The sequence below is a fragment of the Sus scrofa genome, chromosome 1, assembly GCF_000003025.6.
Source record: "Sus scrofa isolate TJ Tabasco breed Duroc chromosome 1, Sscrofa11.1, whole genome shotgun sequence".
In the NCBI taxonomy this organism is placed as follows: domain Eukaryota; kingdom Metazoa; phylum Chordata; class Mammalia; order Artiodactyla; family Suidae; genus Sus; species Sus scrofa.
Window position 1 is genome coordinate 48,882,571 of NC_010443.5, and position 16,036 is coordinate 48,898,606.

General features: G+C 39.7%; 2 protein-coding genes across 10 annotated transcripts in view; both read left to right on the forward strand.

Moving 5' to 3' along the window:
- Nucleotides 1,013–3,563, forward strand: LOC110259411. Its single transcript, XM_021084506.1, has 2 exons — nucleotides 1,013–1,082; nucleotides 2,866–3,563. The coding sequence occupies exons 1-2, from the start codon at nucleotides 1,013–1,015 to the stop codon at nucleotides 3,531–3,533; spliced, it is 738 nt and encodes a 245-aa protein (XP_020940165.1). The 3' UTR covers nucleotides 3,534–3,563.
- ADGRB3 (adhesion G protein-coupled receptor B3) overlaps nucleotides 3,315–16,036 on the forward strand; it is a 733,899-nt gene continuing 721,177 nt past the window's right edge. For 4 of the 9 annotated variants that reach the window (XM_021072833.1, XM_021072841.1, XM_021072864.1 and 1 more), the window contains exons 1-3: nucleotides 3,316–4,040; nucleotides 5,455–5,620; nucleotides 6,710–7,481. In XM_021072833.1, the coding sequence (XP_020928492.1) occupies nucleotides 6,725–7,481 (757 nt within the window). In that variant the 5' untranslated portion in view covers nucleotides 3,316–4,040; nucleotides 5,455–5,620; nucleotides 6,710–6,724. Of the gene's footprint in view, nucleotides 4,041–5,454; nucleotides 5,621–6,709; nucleotides 7,482–16,036 lie in introns of all 9 variants that reach the window. The other 5 variants (XM_021072848.1, XM_021072838.1, XM_021072869.1 and 2 more) reach the window with 3 other exon arrangements.

The window sequence follows — 16,036 nt, forward strand, 5'->3', positions numbered from 1 at the left end:
TATTAAAAATTAGAGCATATTGAACAAAGAATACAAACTTATTTGTCCTTAAGATCTTACTGAAGAAAAGTTATTAAAATTTAAAATATAGTACTACAGTAATACCAGAAAAACTATGAGAAACAGGGGTATGGAGGTATAAAATACTTTCTAAAACTGAGTAAACATATTCAAAACACATTCTTATTATTTGTGTCTGAGAATTGTAGAGGTGATACTGAATTTTAAGCAATGACCTGGAAGATGGGGTTATTTTCAAATGTAAAAGAAAGAGGCTTAGCAAGGAAAAAAAAAAAAAAAAGGCAAAAGAAGAAAAGGTGAGTGAGAAATTATACTTAGAATTCAGATTTTTCCAAAGTAATTTTTTTTTTTTCTTGACAATGCCTGTGGCATGCAGAAGTTCCTGGGCCAGGGATCAAATCTGCTCTGCACCACAGCAGTGACCCAAGCCATAGCAGTGACAACACCAAGTCCTTAACCACTAGGCCACCAGGGTACTCCCTTAAGTCATCTTAGCAATAGGAGAAAGAAATTTGAAGGACTTTTAACTTTACAAACCTGGGCCAATTTAAAATACAATACTCTATTTTGATATGCTAACACTGGTTTCTCAATAATCCTTTTGAAAGTTGGCAAGGAAACTGAAATGAAATTAGTTTCTACAATCTGGCAGTTTGGGGGTTAGAGTATTTTATTTTAGAATATTATGTAGGTGTATATGTATAGTTACATGTAACATACATATATGCACATATGTATGCGTCATGCATGCATATGTAAAATATGCACATGTGTTTATGTACATGCAAACATATACACAGGCTTGTGAAAGAGGGCAAGGAAGGGTAATGAGTATAATTTGAAATGGTAATCTTAAAATGCATTAAAGCATGAAATAGCTCAATCTTAACAGGGAGGAAAGGACCCTACAGCAGTGCCAACTGTTGCTTTCCTTTTGTGGGTGGGTCAGTGTGTCAGCAGTGCTCTCAAGAGGGTGGCACACTGTGCAGACATGGAGCAGGGTGGCTCTCCTGTGGTCTGCCTCACACTGTGTTGTCAGGGCCCGAGACCAGATGTTCCAGGTAAGATTTTTTTTTGTGATTCTGACTCCCTGAGCAAGTCAGACCAGCCTGGGGTTCCTGGAGCCTGCATTTTCTTGGCATATTTATCATTCACAAATCACCTGCTATAAATATACCTCAGCAGGATCATCATCAGGCCAGCTCAGTGGCCTGCAATTTATGAAGGTTATGGGAAACAGTGTGAAGGGTGAAGTGCTTTATTAAGGGCGGCTTTCTCCCTAACCCAGTGCTGCATTCCTCCTGAATATAAATGACCCTCGGAGTGAGTGCTCCTACCCTTTCAAGATTAAGTCTTTTTAAATTGTCCCTTTTGGCTGAAATCCTTATGTCATGAGACACACAAGATTTTTAAAGAAACATCTAAATTAATGTCCAAAGATAATGTGAGGAATCACTAGATGCAAAGTAGAAGTATATCTAAACCTCATATTGTTTCTTTTTCATATACAAATCACGAAAAACATTCTCCTTTTCTTTTTTTTTTTTTTTGCATGTTATTAGTTCCTTTATTTTTGCTTCTGGCAAATAACAGTACTGATTAAATGTCTTGTAAATATCATAATCACAATCTTTGAAGAAGTGGGAATAAATGAAATGTGCTTCTTCTTTGTATTGCTGAATATTGTTTGTTTTTAAAAGAAAATGTGTTGCTGAAGATATAATGTTTTGGATTATGCCCTGGACGTAAACCCTATTTTCCTTTCACATTCTCTTAAATGAATAAAAAATATCAGAATGAACCAAAAATGGCACAAAACCAAAACGCCACCCAGGCGGCTCTCTCAGCAGTGAATTTTCTTGGAACATAGTTAAAACCTGCTGGTTGGGAATGATTAACTGTTTCCCTTACAGCGTGTTATTCTCTACACTTGTCCCAGAAGAGCAAGCCTTAAAGAGGGTCACCCTATTCATATGTATTAAGCAGTAAAGAGCCAATTTTAATATTTCAAGCAACTTCTGTGAATAAAAAAATCACTGGCATCTTCCTGTTTTCACTATAATCCTCTTTTAAAACGACGTTCTGGGCTATCCAATCGCCCCAGGGGTGAGGAACAAGAGGAAGAAAAAATGCAGAGAAAGTAGGGAGAGAAAATGATGGAAAAATGTTTTATTCAACTTCACCTGCCGCGCAAGCCACTCACCCTTGGGAGTAAAGATCGGACACTTAACGCGAATTAGCCAGTATGGTCTCTTCCAACCACATCAACGCACTAATTTAGCACCTGTTTTGCAAGCCACCAACTGCGTTTACAAGTAGAAACATAAGCGGTAGGCGAATGACCTTTTGCAGCAAGAATTGGAAGCTACATCATCAAATAGTTGTCAGCCAACTACCCAGGAGGCAAGAAAATCAAGGTGGGGAGTAATGGAAATTTATCTCTCTTTCCCTGCAAAATCGAGAATCTGGTACCTTCTCCTCCCCTTTTCCCTCCTCCCTTCTCACTCCCGTCCCCAAACCGTTACTAGGGAAACTCGAAAAAGAATCGGATGGATTAACAAAACAAAAGTTTAGACCCCACAATCACGATCCCATTGCCATGCAGAAAGCAACGCGCTAGCCCAACCTCGGTCGCCGCACCGCGGTCCCGACAAAGCCTGTATCAGCCAGAACAAGTAAGATGTTAATTGCAGCCTAGCAGAGAAAAACTAGCATTGTTCCACCCGGGGACAGAGCAGTTCGGGGACCGAGACCAGCCCCCTTCGTGGCGGGCGATCCATCCCTCCGAATCCCGGTGCGGAAATGACAGCTCTTGGGTTGCGACAGGTCGGCGCTGAAAGAAAGAGAAAGACGATCAAGTGCAGCATTTACTTCCCAGCCCCGGGATTAGCCTCCCGTCCTCCGCACCCCCCTGGCCTCGCCTCCCAGGGAGTTTCTCTGACGGCCGATCGCCGCCAGCCCCAGCTGTGGGAACCGACGATGCACAGACCTCCCAGACGCAGAAAGCGCAGCTCCCGGGACGTGCAGGGTTTGGAGCAGTCGTGACGTGCTGGCGCTCGGTGGCCCGGGCTAAGCTCTCCCAGCCCCTCTGCCTCCCGCGCGTCCTCCCGCCTAGCGCCGCCGCTCTCTCAGCGCCCCGCCCGCGCCCGCGCCAGGCTGAGCTCCTGGAGGCGCCGCGGCCGCGCTGCGCGCGTGGAGCCCCGGGCGGCCGCCGGGCGCACCGCGCTGGACGCGCGCGCCACGAGCACGCGGGGCCCGGAGCGCGCCTCGGGACCGCGCTCCCCCTCCCTCACGCGCCCGAGGAGACCGAGCGCCGCGCGCACACCCGATACAGAGCTTTACTATCTCGCGCCCTCCCGCGCCTCCCTCCTCGCTGGGCATTCAAACAGCTTTCCGACATCACCAGCCAAGGATTTTTTCCCCTCTCCTTAGTCGCCGTCCGTCCATCAGTACCTGCGGGGCGGGGGGAACGGGAGGAGGAGGCGGGAGGAGAGCGGAAAGAGAAAGCATAAGCTTGAGCCTTCCGAGCCGACCACGAACACTCCCGTAATAAACCCACCGCCCCAACCAATCTGCCTTAGCAGCCGCCGCCGCTTCTCGTCTCAGCGCTTTCTTGGCTTCTTGGCTGACCGGTTTGTTGGGGGGGTAGATTCGGAAAAACAAATCCTCGCTCTTAAGCCACTTGCATTTTTTTGTCTCCTTAGTGTCTGCCTTCGGGGGGGGCTCCCCGCCCCCGCCATCGCCTCGGTTGGAGGTTGGATTCAATTGGATACGGCGTAGGCTCCGGGGTCCTGGGTTTTTCTCCCACCCCTCCCCTCTTTGACTCGCACCCCCACCCCATCTTTTGCTCCTCTTATGTGTGCGTTTAAAAAAAATCAATCCTGATTTTTGAAGCTCAGCCGGGGAAAATGGGCAACGGTGCTTGGGACCGAAGGGGAGTCTCTCCGTCACTGTTGCTGGGACGCGTGCCTGTGCTGGTGTCTTAGAGCAAGAGCCTCCCTGAGCTTTCGGAGTGGAAGGTAAGGAAGGGGGTCCAGGGGTCACCTTCCCTCTTGCCAGGGTCGCCACCGAGGAGCTCTCGGCTAGCTGTTTGCGGAGGGAGGACCAGGAAAGGCAAGGCTGTTGCTGGCTGATGGAGGGGCTGCGAGCAAACCCGACTGTCTGCATTTACTTAAACGCCGCAGTTGAAAAGTTAGAGAAGTCTGGTTTTCAAGAGATGTGCTGGGTTGAAAGGAATCGGCAGCGAGACCTAGAAAATCTGACGGTTGTGTGTGACTGGGGTAATTTTATGGGGGGATATTTTAGGTTAAAAGGAAATTAAGATTAGGGGAGGCAGTGGGTCTTGTGTTGGGGAAAATTCAGTGGAGTGATGGCGCCGTCTATGTTCGGCTAAACTAAAGTGTCACCCAGAAAATCAGTTTTGAGGAGATCTAAACTAAAGGCCGGTTTGCTCCTCAGCAGGAAACAAATAAATAAATAAATGCAACATCCTTGAAGCCTCGGTGGCTGGCTCTTAATACCCCATTCTTTATTTCTTAGAGAAATAGAATTGTTTGAAGTGGCCCTGCAGTCGGGGGCTGGCGGGGGATGGGGTGAGGGTGGTGGTGGCGACAGAGTTCAGTGATTCATTTTTGATTATTTAGAATAAAAGGAGACTCCGTACACCGAGGCTAAAAATGATTAAAATAAAGACATTATATTGAGGGGGCTTTCTTGAGCAGGCTTGAAAGTGAAATCAGAGCCATTTCCTCACTCTTTCTAATCCTTGATGGGCACAGCAATGCAGACATGCACTGTCAAATAAATGGAAGCAAAAGTAACCGGATTTCATTAGGGAAAGAAATACGACCTCTTTTTGAGTTACTGATTATAAAATGAAGCCCCCTTTCATGGATGGAATTCCTAATTTAGACACTTATTGTCACATTGGCTCTCAACGCCTACACTCTATCCTGAAGAACACTGCGCAGACCTGCATTGCCTGCAAAGTGCTACAGCAAAAAAAAAAAAAAAAAAAAAAAAAGGAATTATTTCCAGAATTTCCTATAACTTTGCCTATTTTTTAACCTTTAAATGCTCATTGGCTTTATTTTCTCAAGAAGAAAATGCATTATTCATTGAGCTGTATGTTTGAATCAGAGAACACTGTTTTGATAAACCCAGCAATTCTGATGTTATTTTAAACTGCTGCTCTATAGAGATTTAGAGTTGGGGCTGTTTTTGCTTATATCAAAGCATGGAATTGGAATTATGATCTGGGGAATGCAGATCTGTCTTCCGGGACTTCAGTCACTGGATTGTGTGTGCATGCGTTGGTGTATGTTATGCAATGGGAAAGAAGAGGGTTTTATCCTTTGGTTCAGACAGGACCCAGGCAAAGACAATGAAAACTCTTAACTATATATATGTCTGTATGTCTGTCTCTGTTTACAGAACAGTGGAAGAGACTGCAGCCTAAAGACTTTTAAAATTAACTTGGCATCACTTTTCTCAGCTCAAAGGCTAAACAAAAAAGCAGTGTCATTTATTCTAAGAAATAACTTCTTAAAGGTTAAAGCTGAAAAATATTCAAGTTACTTTTGGATAACAACTTACAGAGGTAAATATAACCAAGGCTTACTGTATTATGCAAGGCCAGGTTAAAAAAATATAGAGGAAAAAAAGAGAGCTTTGGTGCTGTTGTTGGATAGGGAGCAATTCAATACTTGAAATCTTCTAGGAAAGACAATGCTAATATCGTTTAGCTACCCTGTGTAAATCTTAAATTACAGTAGCTAACTCTAGATAAAATAGCCCTAATTAAAAAAAAAAAATTGAAAGACTGAAACCAGTTCAGTTCCTGTGGTTCTGGGATTTTTCACTCACATCGCCTTTGGGTACAGATACTAATACAGTGATCCACTTTATGTATCCCAAGAGGGCACGTCACATTGAAATGACTGCCTTAAATCCTGGTTCTCAATAATGATGTCCAAAGACAAGTCTTGCCTATGTATCTGCCCTTTCTTGGATGATGATTAAAACATTCTGTTAATCCACATGAATACCTGTGTTTTTGCACAGGAATTTCCCATCAGTTCACACAGTGGCCCCTGCAAAGATGAGAAGGAGCATTTGGGCAATGATATTTCAGCTGCAACAAATTATCATTTGTGCTTTTAAAATTGAGGCTATCATTTATCATAATTACTTTCACATTTAAAAGAAAAGAAATAATATGATGACAGCTGTTCACAGATTATCAGATTAGATTTTATGTGATGTTTACTGCAGGCAGAGAGAGGGCTGAGGCGCAGAAAAGGTTGCATATGTTGCTTAAAAATATTTCAAAAATGAACGTTTAGGCTATTACATTTTAAAACATATTTTCCTTTTCTTTCAATAGAATCATAATGCAATAGAAGGAAATCCTGGTAGATAATTAAGAGCATTCCTATTAATTATCTATTAAATATTATTTTTAAATTGAATGTAGACTTTTGGCCATTGTAAATTACCACGTGAGGGCGCTGTTCACACAGCAACAGATAATTTTCTGGCGTTATAAAATAAAAATTACCTGTCCTTCTTTTAAAAGGGATTTTTACTGAAATCTTGAAAACAGCTGGCTGTAATACTGGAAGGAGTTTCTTTTTTCCAATGCGCATAGACTCCTACTTGCATTTTACTTTCATTGCCATTTTTACAGGCCAAATGACATAGGATGAAGGCTGTTCGTAACCTGCTGATTTATATATTTTCCACCTATCTCCTGGTTATGTTTGGATTTAATGCTGCCCAAGACTTCTGGTGTTCAACTTTGGTGAAGGGAGTAATTTATGGATCGTATTCTGTAAGTGAAATGTTTCCCAAAAACTTTACAAACTGCACTTGGACGCTGGAAAATCCAGATCCAACCAAATATAGCATTTACCTGAAATTTTCCAAAAAGGACCTTAGCTGCTCTAACTTTTCCCTCCTGGCTTATCAGTTTGATCATTTTTCCCATGAAAAAATAAAGGATCTTTTAAGAAAGAATCATTCTATAATGCAACTCTGCGAATCCAAGAATGCTTTCGTTTTTCTACAATATGATAAAAATTTTATTCAAATACGTCGGGTCTTTCCAACCGATTTTCCAGGATTACAGAAAAAAGGGGAAGAAGATCAGAAATCTTTTTTTGAGTTTTTGGTATTGAACAAGGTGAGCCCAAGCCAGTTTGGTTGCCATGTATTATGCACTTGGTTGGAGAGCTGCTTAAAATCAGAAAATGGGAGAACAGAATCATGCGGGATCATGTATACAAAATGCACCTGCCCTCAGCATTTGGGCGAGTGGGGGATCGACGACCAGTCACTGGTTTTGTTAAATAACGTGGTGTTGCCTCTGAATGAGCAGACCGAGGGCTGCCTGACCCAAGAGCTGCAAACCACTCAGGTCTGCAATCTCACCAGAGAGGCCAAACGACCGCCCAAAGAAGGTAAGCGCCGGCCGAGAGGGGGGAGATGGGGGTTGGGGGGGGGGGTAAAACGTGCTGTGATGTCTATACACTGGCCTAACCCTTGTTCCTTTACTCTTGTCACCTTTGGATTTATTTGATTTGTAATCTTCATTGATGAAGGCCTTTAGTTTCAAGGTTTTAGGGATGGGGCGGTGAGGATAGGAAAGCGCTAAGCAGCTTGCGCCCAGGTGCGAGTGGAATATTCAAGAGGAAAGAGATGCAAAAACGCAGAGCCAGTTTGTGCTGGAGGTCGGTGAGGAGGGAGAGGGACGCTTTCTTAGGCTACTGACGGACACACACACAACACACACACCTGTGAATAGATCTGTAGTTTTTTCCCTTCTACTCCTGCCCACCCTGTCATCTGTGACCCCTTTCTAGGTTGGAATTTGGTGCGTCACGACTAAAAGGTGACACAAACTCAAAAGCAGGCCTGTGTGGACCAAATGACTTGCTGACACCTGAAGACAGGGGTGCTCATCCCCGCAGGCCCGGGATTGTGTTTCAGACGCTTGGCCCAGGGAGTCCTGGGCAAGCTCTTGGGTCAAGGGAAGCTCCCTGGGGGGCGCAAACTCGGGTTTCCCAGCCCTGAGGTCACGTGAGGGCCGGCGGCGGGCGGAATTAACACTGGCGGGTCCCGCAAGATCCGGTACCCGGAGTGCACGAATTCTGCTTCTTATCTTCTGCGTCCCCAGTCGATGCTCGCGAGTAGAGGGAGCTTGTCAGAGACGAGCAAGATAGAAAAGCAGTGGTATGGAAGTGCGGAGGAAAGAGGGAAAGTACAGGAATGATGTAGAGCTTACACCCAGATCCTAGTGGGGGAGCTGCCTGAGGATTTGAGGCTGTGGATTGTGTTTAATAAGGCAAGAAAACTGGCATATTTTGAGAAAATGACTTTCCCATTTGGAAGGGTAGGGGATGCGGTCCATTCGTTTGAGGGCACAGCTGGTACAGATTCGGTCTTACTCCCCAACCCTGCAACCAGAGTGTGTGTTGATTTTTTTTATGCAGGAAATGTTTTCTGATCGCCACAAAGATCCTTGTCTGTGGAAGGGGACAGCCAAGCACCAGTCGCTCTCCCCCTCCGCCTCCCCCAACAGAAGTTGTCTTTGTGGCCAATATAAAATTGACACGTTGTTGGAGAATTTTCTTTAAGGGTAGCCAAGGGTTTGGGGGCAGGGGTTGGGGAAAGAGAGAAAAGGACTTAACCAGCGAAAAGCGGTGATTTTTCTGCTGAAAACATTTTGGGAGATGGGGGTTATGGAAGAGCCATGGCAGGAGGGGAAAAGAAGTGTTAGAAAATAAATGCAGACTGATGTCATTGAGGGAGGGGTGAAAAACCTTTAAGATTTCTACAGGTCAGTGTTTCACTAACAGCTGTGACTGAAGAAAGCAAAGTGGTTTTAAATTACAGGAGTTATTTTCTTTAGTAAAAATCCCAGAGAAGCACTTTCAACTGCAGGGATGGTATTTAACACCATTTAAAACCAATTAGTGTCCCTTAGAATAAGAAGCTACAGTACACAAGAAAAGTGTGATGTTACAAACTGGCTAATAAGACGGTTAACACCAGAAACTCATTTTTGCCTGTTTGTTGTATTGTTTTAATACAGTTTAGAAAAGATATCTCTTCGGTGGTGAAAATTTTATCATCAAATTGACCACTGAGGACAGTGGAATGAGAATCCAGTTTTACAACCTTTTTTTTTTTTTTTTTTTTTTGGTGAATGGTAGCCAGTGACAAAAACAGTTGTGTACACCCTAACATGTTCAAAGATTTTGCTGGTGGTGATCATGAGCGTGGGTGAAGACAGTGTTGGGATTTACACAAGTTGGACTAGATGGCCATTTGTTTTAGTGAATGACTAAGAATAAGAATGATTTTAGACATTAGATGTTTAAATCGTGGGGAAGAATTACATTTCTTTTGGCTAATTAGCTGGCAGAATGAGAAAGAATACCTCCATATTGTATTAAAACTGTTAACATGTTAGCACAGCTGAAGAGGAAAAGTTTATGTAATAGGGAAGAAGATATACTTTATCAGCCTATACTCTGCATTTACATTGGTGCTCTTGAATTGCTTAGGTATTCTGAGTCAGAAACATAAGCATAAGTAATTCCTGATGACATAATTGAAGCTGATGCATTTGTAAGTAATTCTTATATAATATGTTTATAACACTCCTTACCTTATTCAAAGAAGACCTTTTGGGCTATGCTGCACTGTAGGAAAAGGAATGTGAAAATCTGTGCAGACTCTTAATTTAGTCAAATTTATGAAAAGTACACTAAATCTTAAACATTTGATATATGAAATGTAAAATCTTATGAATTATTGAACACTATTTCAGATAAAATACCACACACTGATACTCCCAGGGCTTGAGGTTTGTAATTACATATAGTTGTGCTAGTCATACCCAGTTTTATTCCCAAATTTCTTCACTTTATTTGATAACATGTAATTCCAGCTTCTAAAATGGGGTTTTAAAAATTCCACTTATATTTTGTATTACCTTATTATACATCTTCTATGAAAAAAACAACTATCCTATAAATCATCAGGGGAATAAATACAAGATTATTCCCCATAGTGTCTGATTTACTATAATAAGCACTGACTCAGAAACCTTGAGTAGAACTATTTTCCACATTGATTACATCATAGAGGTGGCACAAATTTGATGAATTATCTTTACATTCCTGTAGATAGAATTGTTTTATGTGATGCTGATAGTCATGGCAAAGTTACACCAAATGCTGAATATTTTAAATGTGTCCATTGGAATTATGATAGTTAGTATTTGAGAAAACTATAGGCTCCTAGCAATAAGATGTCTGTTTTGAGACAGGATTAGTACTAAGATGTTTGTTAATACATTCATGAACTTAAGAACTTCATAGCCAGAAAATAACAAGAAGACTGTCACTGGAGTGACAATTGCAAATGTTATCTCAAATACATTATAAGACTAAAATTGAATGTTGCTTCATTAAAGTGTTAAATTTTAAGTATCTTCCTACTGAAGATCATATTTGACATATTTGAGAGTGCCACATGATTATAGAAACTTAGTTGTCATTTCCCAACTTTTATGTGAAATTTTGAAAACCAAGTAAATCAGCAGAATGAAGCCTGTAACAAATAATGTCTTATTTCAGGCAGTTATTTTTTTTTAAACAAAAAACCTATGAGCAGTGTGTATAACTATTTTTAAAAGAAAACTGAAACAGTATTGCTGTTTTTCAGGTAAAAGTCTGGGGAGAGACTCACATTTATTCATGAGGTCTTTATTATTTTTTAGAGAACTCTTAGCAAAGATGATTCTGGACTATAAAGCTAAAATATAAAAGATGATATGTGGTCTTTTTTTGTTACAACTTCACTTAAAATAAATTTAAAACAGTTTGGAGAGAGAAATTCCACACCAGGGTGTCTAAATCCTACAATAAGTCTTAATGGAACCTTTGTTTCCTCCTTACATCAATGGCGCTACTTATGCGAAGAGAGATTGGGATCCCTGTATAGATTCCAGGAAATCCGAACACACACACTTATTTGTCTTTTCATCCTGCTTCTGCTAATCCTTGATAATCAACCACCCCTGGGAAGTCTCATCATGTGCCTGTGTAAAATCTAGCCTGTTTGTGTGTTTGCACTTTTAGACACAGATCTAGAGTAATTTGTGTGTCTCGTAGTTTTAAGCACTTTCCTTTCTTTCTACTTTTCTCTTTTTGCCCCCATCAGTGCTTTCACTTTCCTCTTTACTCTCCTTTGATCTTACTTCTTTCCAAATGCCATGATCCAACACTCCTTATCAGAATGTAGGAAGGCATATTGAGTCTGTTCCTTGAAGACACGGAGCCAGACAGTTCACCTCACCCTTTGGCTGGGCCCATAGCCCTTTGCGCATACTGCACTTCTGTTCCAGCATTTATCATCTGGAGTGCATCTCTCTTTTATATTGCCATCTCCTACCACTAGGCTTGCAAGTTCTTCAAATATTCAGACTTGGTCTTCCAGCTGTCTAGCACAGTAAACAGAGCTTCAGTAAATACTGGTTGAGACGAATGATAAATGAACAACAACAAAACATCTTAATAGGAAAGATAGCAATCACTTGGTTAAAATCAAAATGATAAAAATACATCATTTGGGGATAGCTGCCACCTTATCCTATCTCTTTTTTTAGGGGATGATAGCTACCATTTTAGGGGATGATAGCTACCATTTATAACATTTCCAGTTCCATTAATGCACTACTTATACCAGCTCCCAATTTCAAGATATTGTTTGATAACATTTTAAAAGAACAAGAAGAATGGAGTCATTGAGAAATAATCTTAATTCCATATATATTTTTTTCATAGAATAATTATAAATATAACATTCTATACATGGCTGCCTACAAAAGCAGTGGTAGGAAAATTTACCAATTTCTGTTTGTCTTCATTTCTATGTTCCTCTCTTATGCCTCTAGCATTACTTTTACATAAATGACATTTCCCAAATCCTTTCTTCCACAATTTGAAGACAAACATATGCAAACTCTTTCCAAGAAAGAAGAAAAGAGTGTTTGCATGTCAAGTCCAGTGCTTCTGTTACTCATTCCTGGTTATGATTTGTAAGTATAGTAATAGTAGCATATTACTAAAATTATAGGCTTGGTCAAGCAAGACACCCTAATTTTTGCTTTTGACATTGTAGAATTTTATCAAACAATTTAGGAAGTGGCTCAGATATATAGTATTAATGTAAAAGCTCCATTATATGGCAACAGTTTTTGTAGACAGTAAATTAAAATATCAAAAAATGTGTACACCTGTGTGTCATGCAGTTTTAGTATCAGCTGTAGGTAAATGTGTTTCAGGTTGGTTTTCTTCAAAACTGAGATGGGGATCTTTACCTAGAGTCTGGCTTCATGCATTTCTTTTCTTCATTTCCTAATAGAAGAGATTTATAAAATACAGGGTTCTTTAGAGTCAGTTTGATATATATCGCCCCTGGATCTGAAATCAATGTTAGTTCAAAAATCAACCATTCTTACTTTTTCAAAATTTCATGAGATCAGTATGAAGACCCTGAACCAGGTTTGAATCTGCTCCTTCATCTCAGGACACAGAACTGTGTTCTTCTGTGTTACTACATCTCCTCTTGGATGGTTGGGTAATACTAATTCCTCAGAGTACAGGAGAACAGGATATGACATTATATAGTTAAAAAAAAAAACACTAATGAAATTAATGGCTTGGAATATTTTAGTTCCTGTCAGCCCTGTAGAATTTTCTTACCAATTCAATTAACTAATACAAATCAGAGAGGTATTCAGTTTTTCTAAGGGTGTCACTTTGAAATGAAAGGTACGTTTTGGTGTAAGATGCACTTGGGTCCTCAGTGTGATTCAGCCAACTCATAGCATCTTGGACAAGTGACTGAACCTCACTGAGCTTGACTCATCAGTCTGTACTGCAGTAGAGTGGATATTAAATGAGATTGCACATGGAAAACATGCCAATGCTCAAGTTATATTTGCCCCCCAATTCAGTTTCTGAAACCTTTTTAAAACTCTTATCTTTTGGTTATAAAAGATAGAGAATTGATAATAAATAATGAAGTAGATTGCCATTTAATTATTTGAACTTGTTTAGGAATTTAGGGCTTTTAACAAAGAATCACTAAGCATCTTGAATGTGTGTCTGTTTTGTATTACACAAAGAAAAGGTCGCATCTGGATACCTTTGTGTTGACGGAGGAATGACTAATACATCAAATAGATCAAGCTGGTGCCGTGTGAGTCATCCTTGGGCTGGGAAACTAATGTCCTTTGGATATCATTGCTGATTTTTCTTAAAGTCTGTAAAATTTAAATGTAAATTAAATAGTTTCCAAATATTTTACTTTTGCTGCATTATGCAAAGTTAAGTTCATGTTTTAAGATCTGTTTTGAAAACAAATTATCTTGTAATACCATTTGGAAAAAAGTAGAACTTTTTAAAAAAAAATTTCACTGAATTGTGATCAGTTATTATGGACCAGTGAGTCCCAAGATTCCCCCAAAGGCATACATATTCAGATATTGAATAGAACAATTTTAAATTTACATCAGAAAATTTTTTAGTACTCATTTGAAGATTCTGATAATTTCTTAAAGAAAATAGCAAAATGCCATCTGTAAGGCTACATGAAGTGCCAAATGCTGTTTTCAGTTACCTTTCAACTGTCATTTAGAAATTTTGCTCACATGCAGAGAACTGACTTAGCTACATATCTATTAAAGTTAATAAGTAATATATATTTCTTCTAGTTATCACAGAAAATGTAATAAGTAACAAGTATATAGTAAATAAATTAGTGTGGAGTTATTTCTCTCAAAGAAAATTCTGTGAATAGAATTTTCTGAAATCTGACATGTTTGCTGATGTGCATTTTCCCCATAATCATCCACTTATCACATTCATGATGCTTAGCACATGTTATAAAATATGAAGGCAATATGGTTACTCTTTGGTTTCTGCCATGTTACGTGAACCTAATCTGGGATATTATATTCTTAAATTATTTCTTCTAGAGAAGAGATTTCTTTGGGGACTGAGAGTTGTTTGGGAAAATAGACCAAATATGTCCATGGAAAAGCCATTGAGCATCAATGGAAATGGATTACAGTGTTTGAAAGCAGCTTACATGCACTTAGATATAATAAGCATTAAAACAATTTTGGAATCAACCTGAGAAGATTACCTTGGTGCATTACCTTTTAGCAATAAATATGTTAAGGTGATATAAATGTCACACAAATACTTGCTCTCCTGGGTAATTCATCCTGGGTGAATGGTACAGAGTAGTATTTATTTCACATCATTTCTAATCGTGTTCCTCCATTTTAAAATAATTATTAAAAATCTGATAATTAAAAAAATTAATTTCTACACTTGCATATCTAAATAGGGATAATCTGTTCTCTTTAATAAACACTTTTTAAAGAGGAGCTTCATCTGTATATCACTCCTAAGAAAATAAAGAAGTAAAGTGTTTTCATAAGCATTTTATGAATTAAAAGAATTATAATGAAACCTAATATTGAGAAAGAACTTTCTGATTTGCAAAGGCACATACTATTTGACTAGGGCAAGGAACTGTGTGAGCTGCCTGTTATTTACTCTACTGATGTGGCCCTATTATACACTAAAGACCATGGCTTTCCTTTCTCTAAAACTTTTAATACAAATTGGTTCAAATGAAAAATGTAGAAATTTCAAAGCTGTGAGTTTCCTGTTTCTGGAGCACTTGAATCTAGTCACAAATTCTCAGATTCATAACGGGCTTAAGGCCTTATCTTGTCCAAATCTTATCTGATTCAAGGAATCCCTGTCTTCAGATGTCATGAGAACATTATTTTAGCTGAACATAAATGTTTATATTTAATACATCTTCCGTAATGTAAAAGAGACATAGTCATTTAGGTCGATTGGATAGATCATTAAACAACAACAAAAAACCCTGGTATCTAGCCAGGACAATAATCAGAGTATACTTTGCTATAGTACTGAATACAGACTTGTTTCTACAAATCAGTCTTCAGTCATTACATTTTTGTCCTTTGGTATGTATTATTTAAACAAATATGGTGTAGGTCTCAAAAAACTATTGATTTTCAGTCAAGCTCATTAAATTTAAAGAGCAATGTGCTTCAAGTTCAGAGTCTGTCTAGATGTGGGAAGGTGATTTAGCAAGGTCTGTCTTGGATTTTCATTTCATTGTCATTCTCCAGAGAAATCTGTGTTTTGCAGAAATAACAAGTAGTATTTTCTAGTTATGGTGCGTTGAGAAATACTGTTGCTGGTGGGAGATGAGTGAGGTCAGGGTCCCTGTTGTCTTCGCAGGGTCACAGCTTCGGTTGGTGGGCTTGCCCTTCTAGCTCTGAAAACCACTCTTCTCTCACTCCTTAGGCCCGTTAGAATCTCCTTGATTCTAACTCCACGACTATACCCTACTTGGTTTCTCCAAGCTTTATCCACGCCTTACTCTCTTCTCAAATTACCTTATTTGAGGACACCGTCTGTTTCTTAGTGGGACCCTGCTTGGTACAGGGGGGCATGAATTTGGCAGTGAGGTGATTTCTGATTACTTTGAGATTGGTCTGAAACCAATGTTTTCAGTTTCGATTCTTCCTTTTAATGTGCTAAAAGTTTTATATAATAATTAGCCCTTGTTCAGGTTGGCATCTATTCCAGACCAAAGAAACTAACAATAATAATAATTAAAGAACTGAGCTCATGAAAGTGAAAATCAGTTGGCCGTGTTTTTTCATTTTTTAAAGTTTTATTGACATATAGTTGACTTACAGTGTTGTGATCATTTCTGCTCTACAACGAAGTGATTCAGTTATACATATATACATGTCCATTCTTTTTCAGATTATTTTCCCATTTAGATTATTACAGAATAGTGAGTAGAGTTCCCTGTGCTATACATCAGGTCTTGGTTGGAGTTGGCCATTTTTTTTTTTTTTTTAAGCTCAGTTGAAGTATTT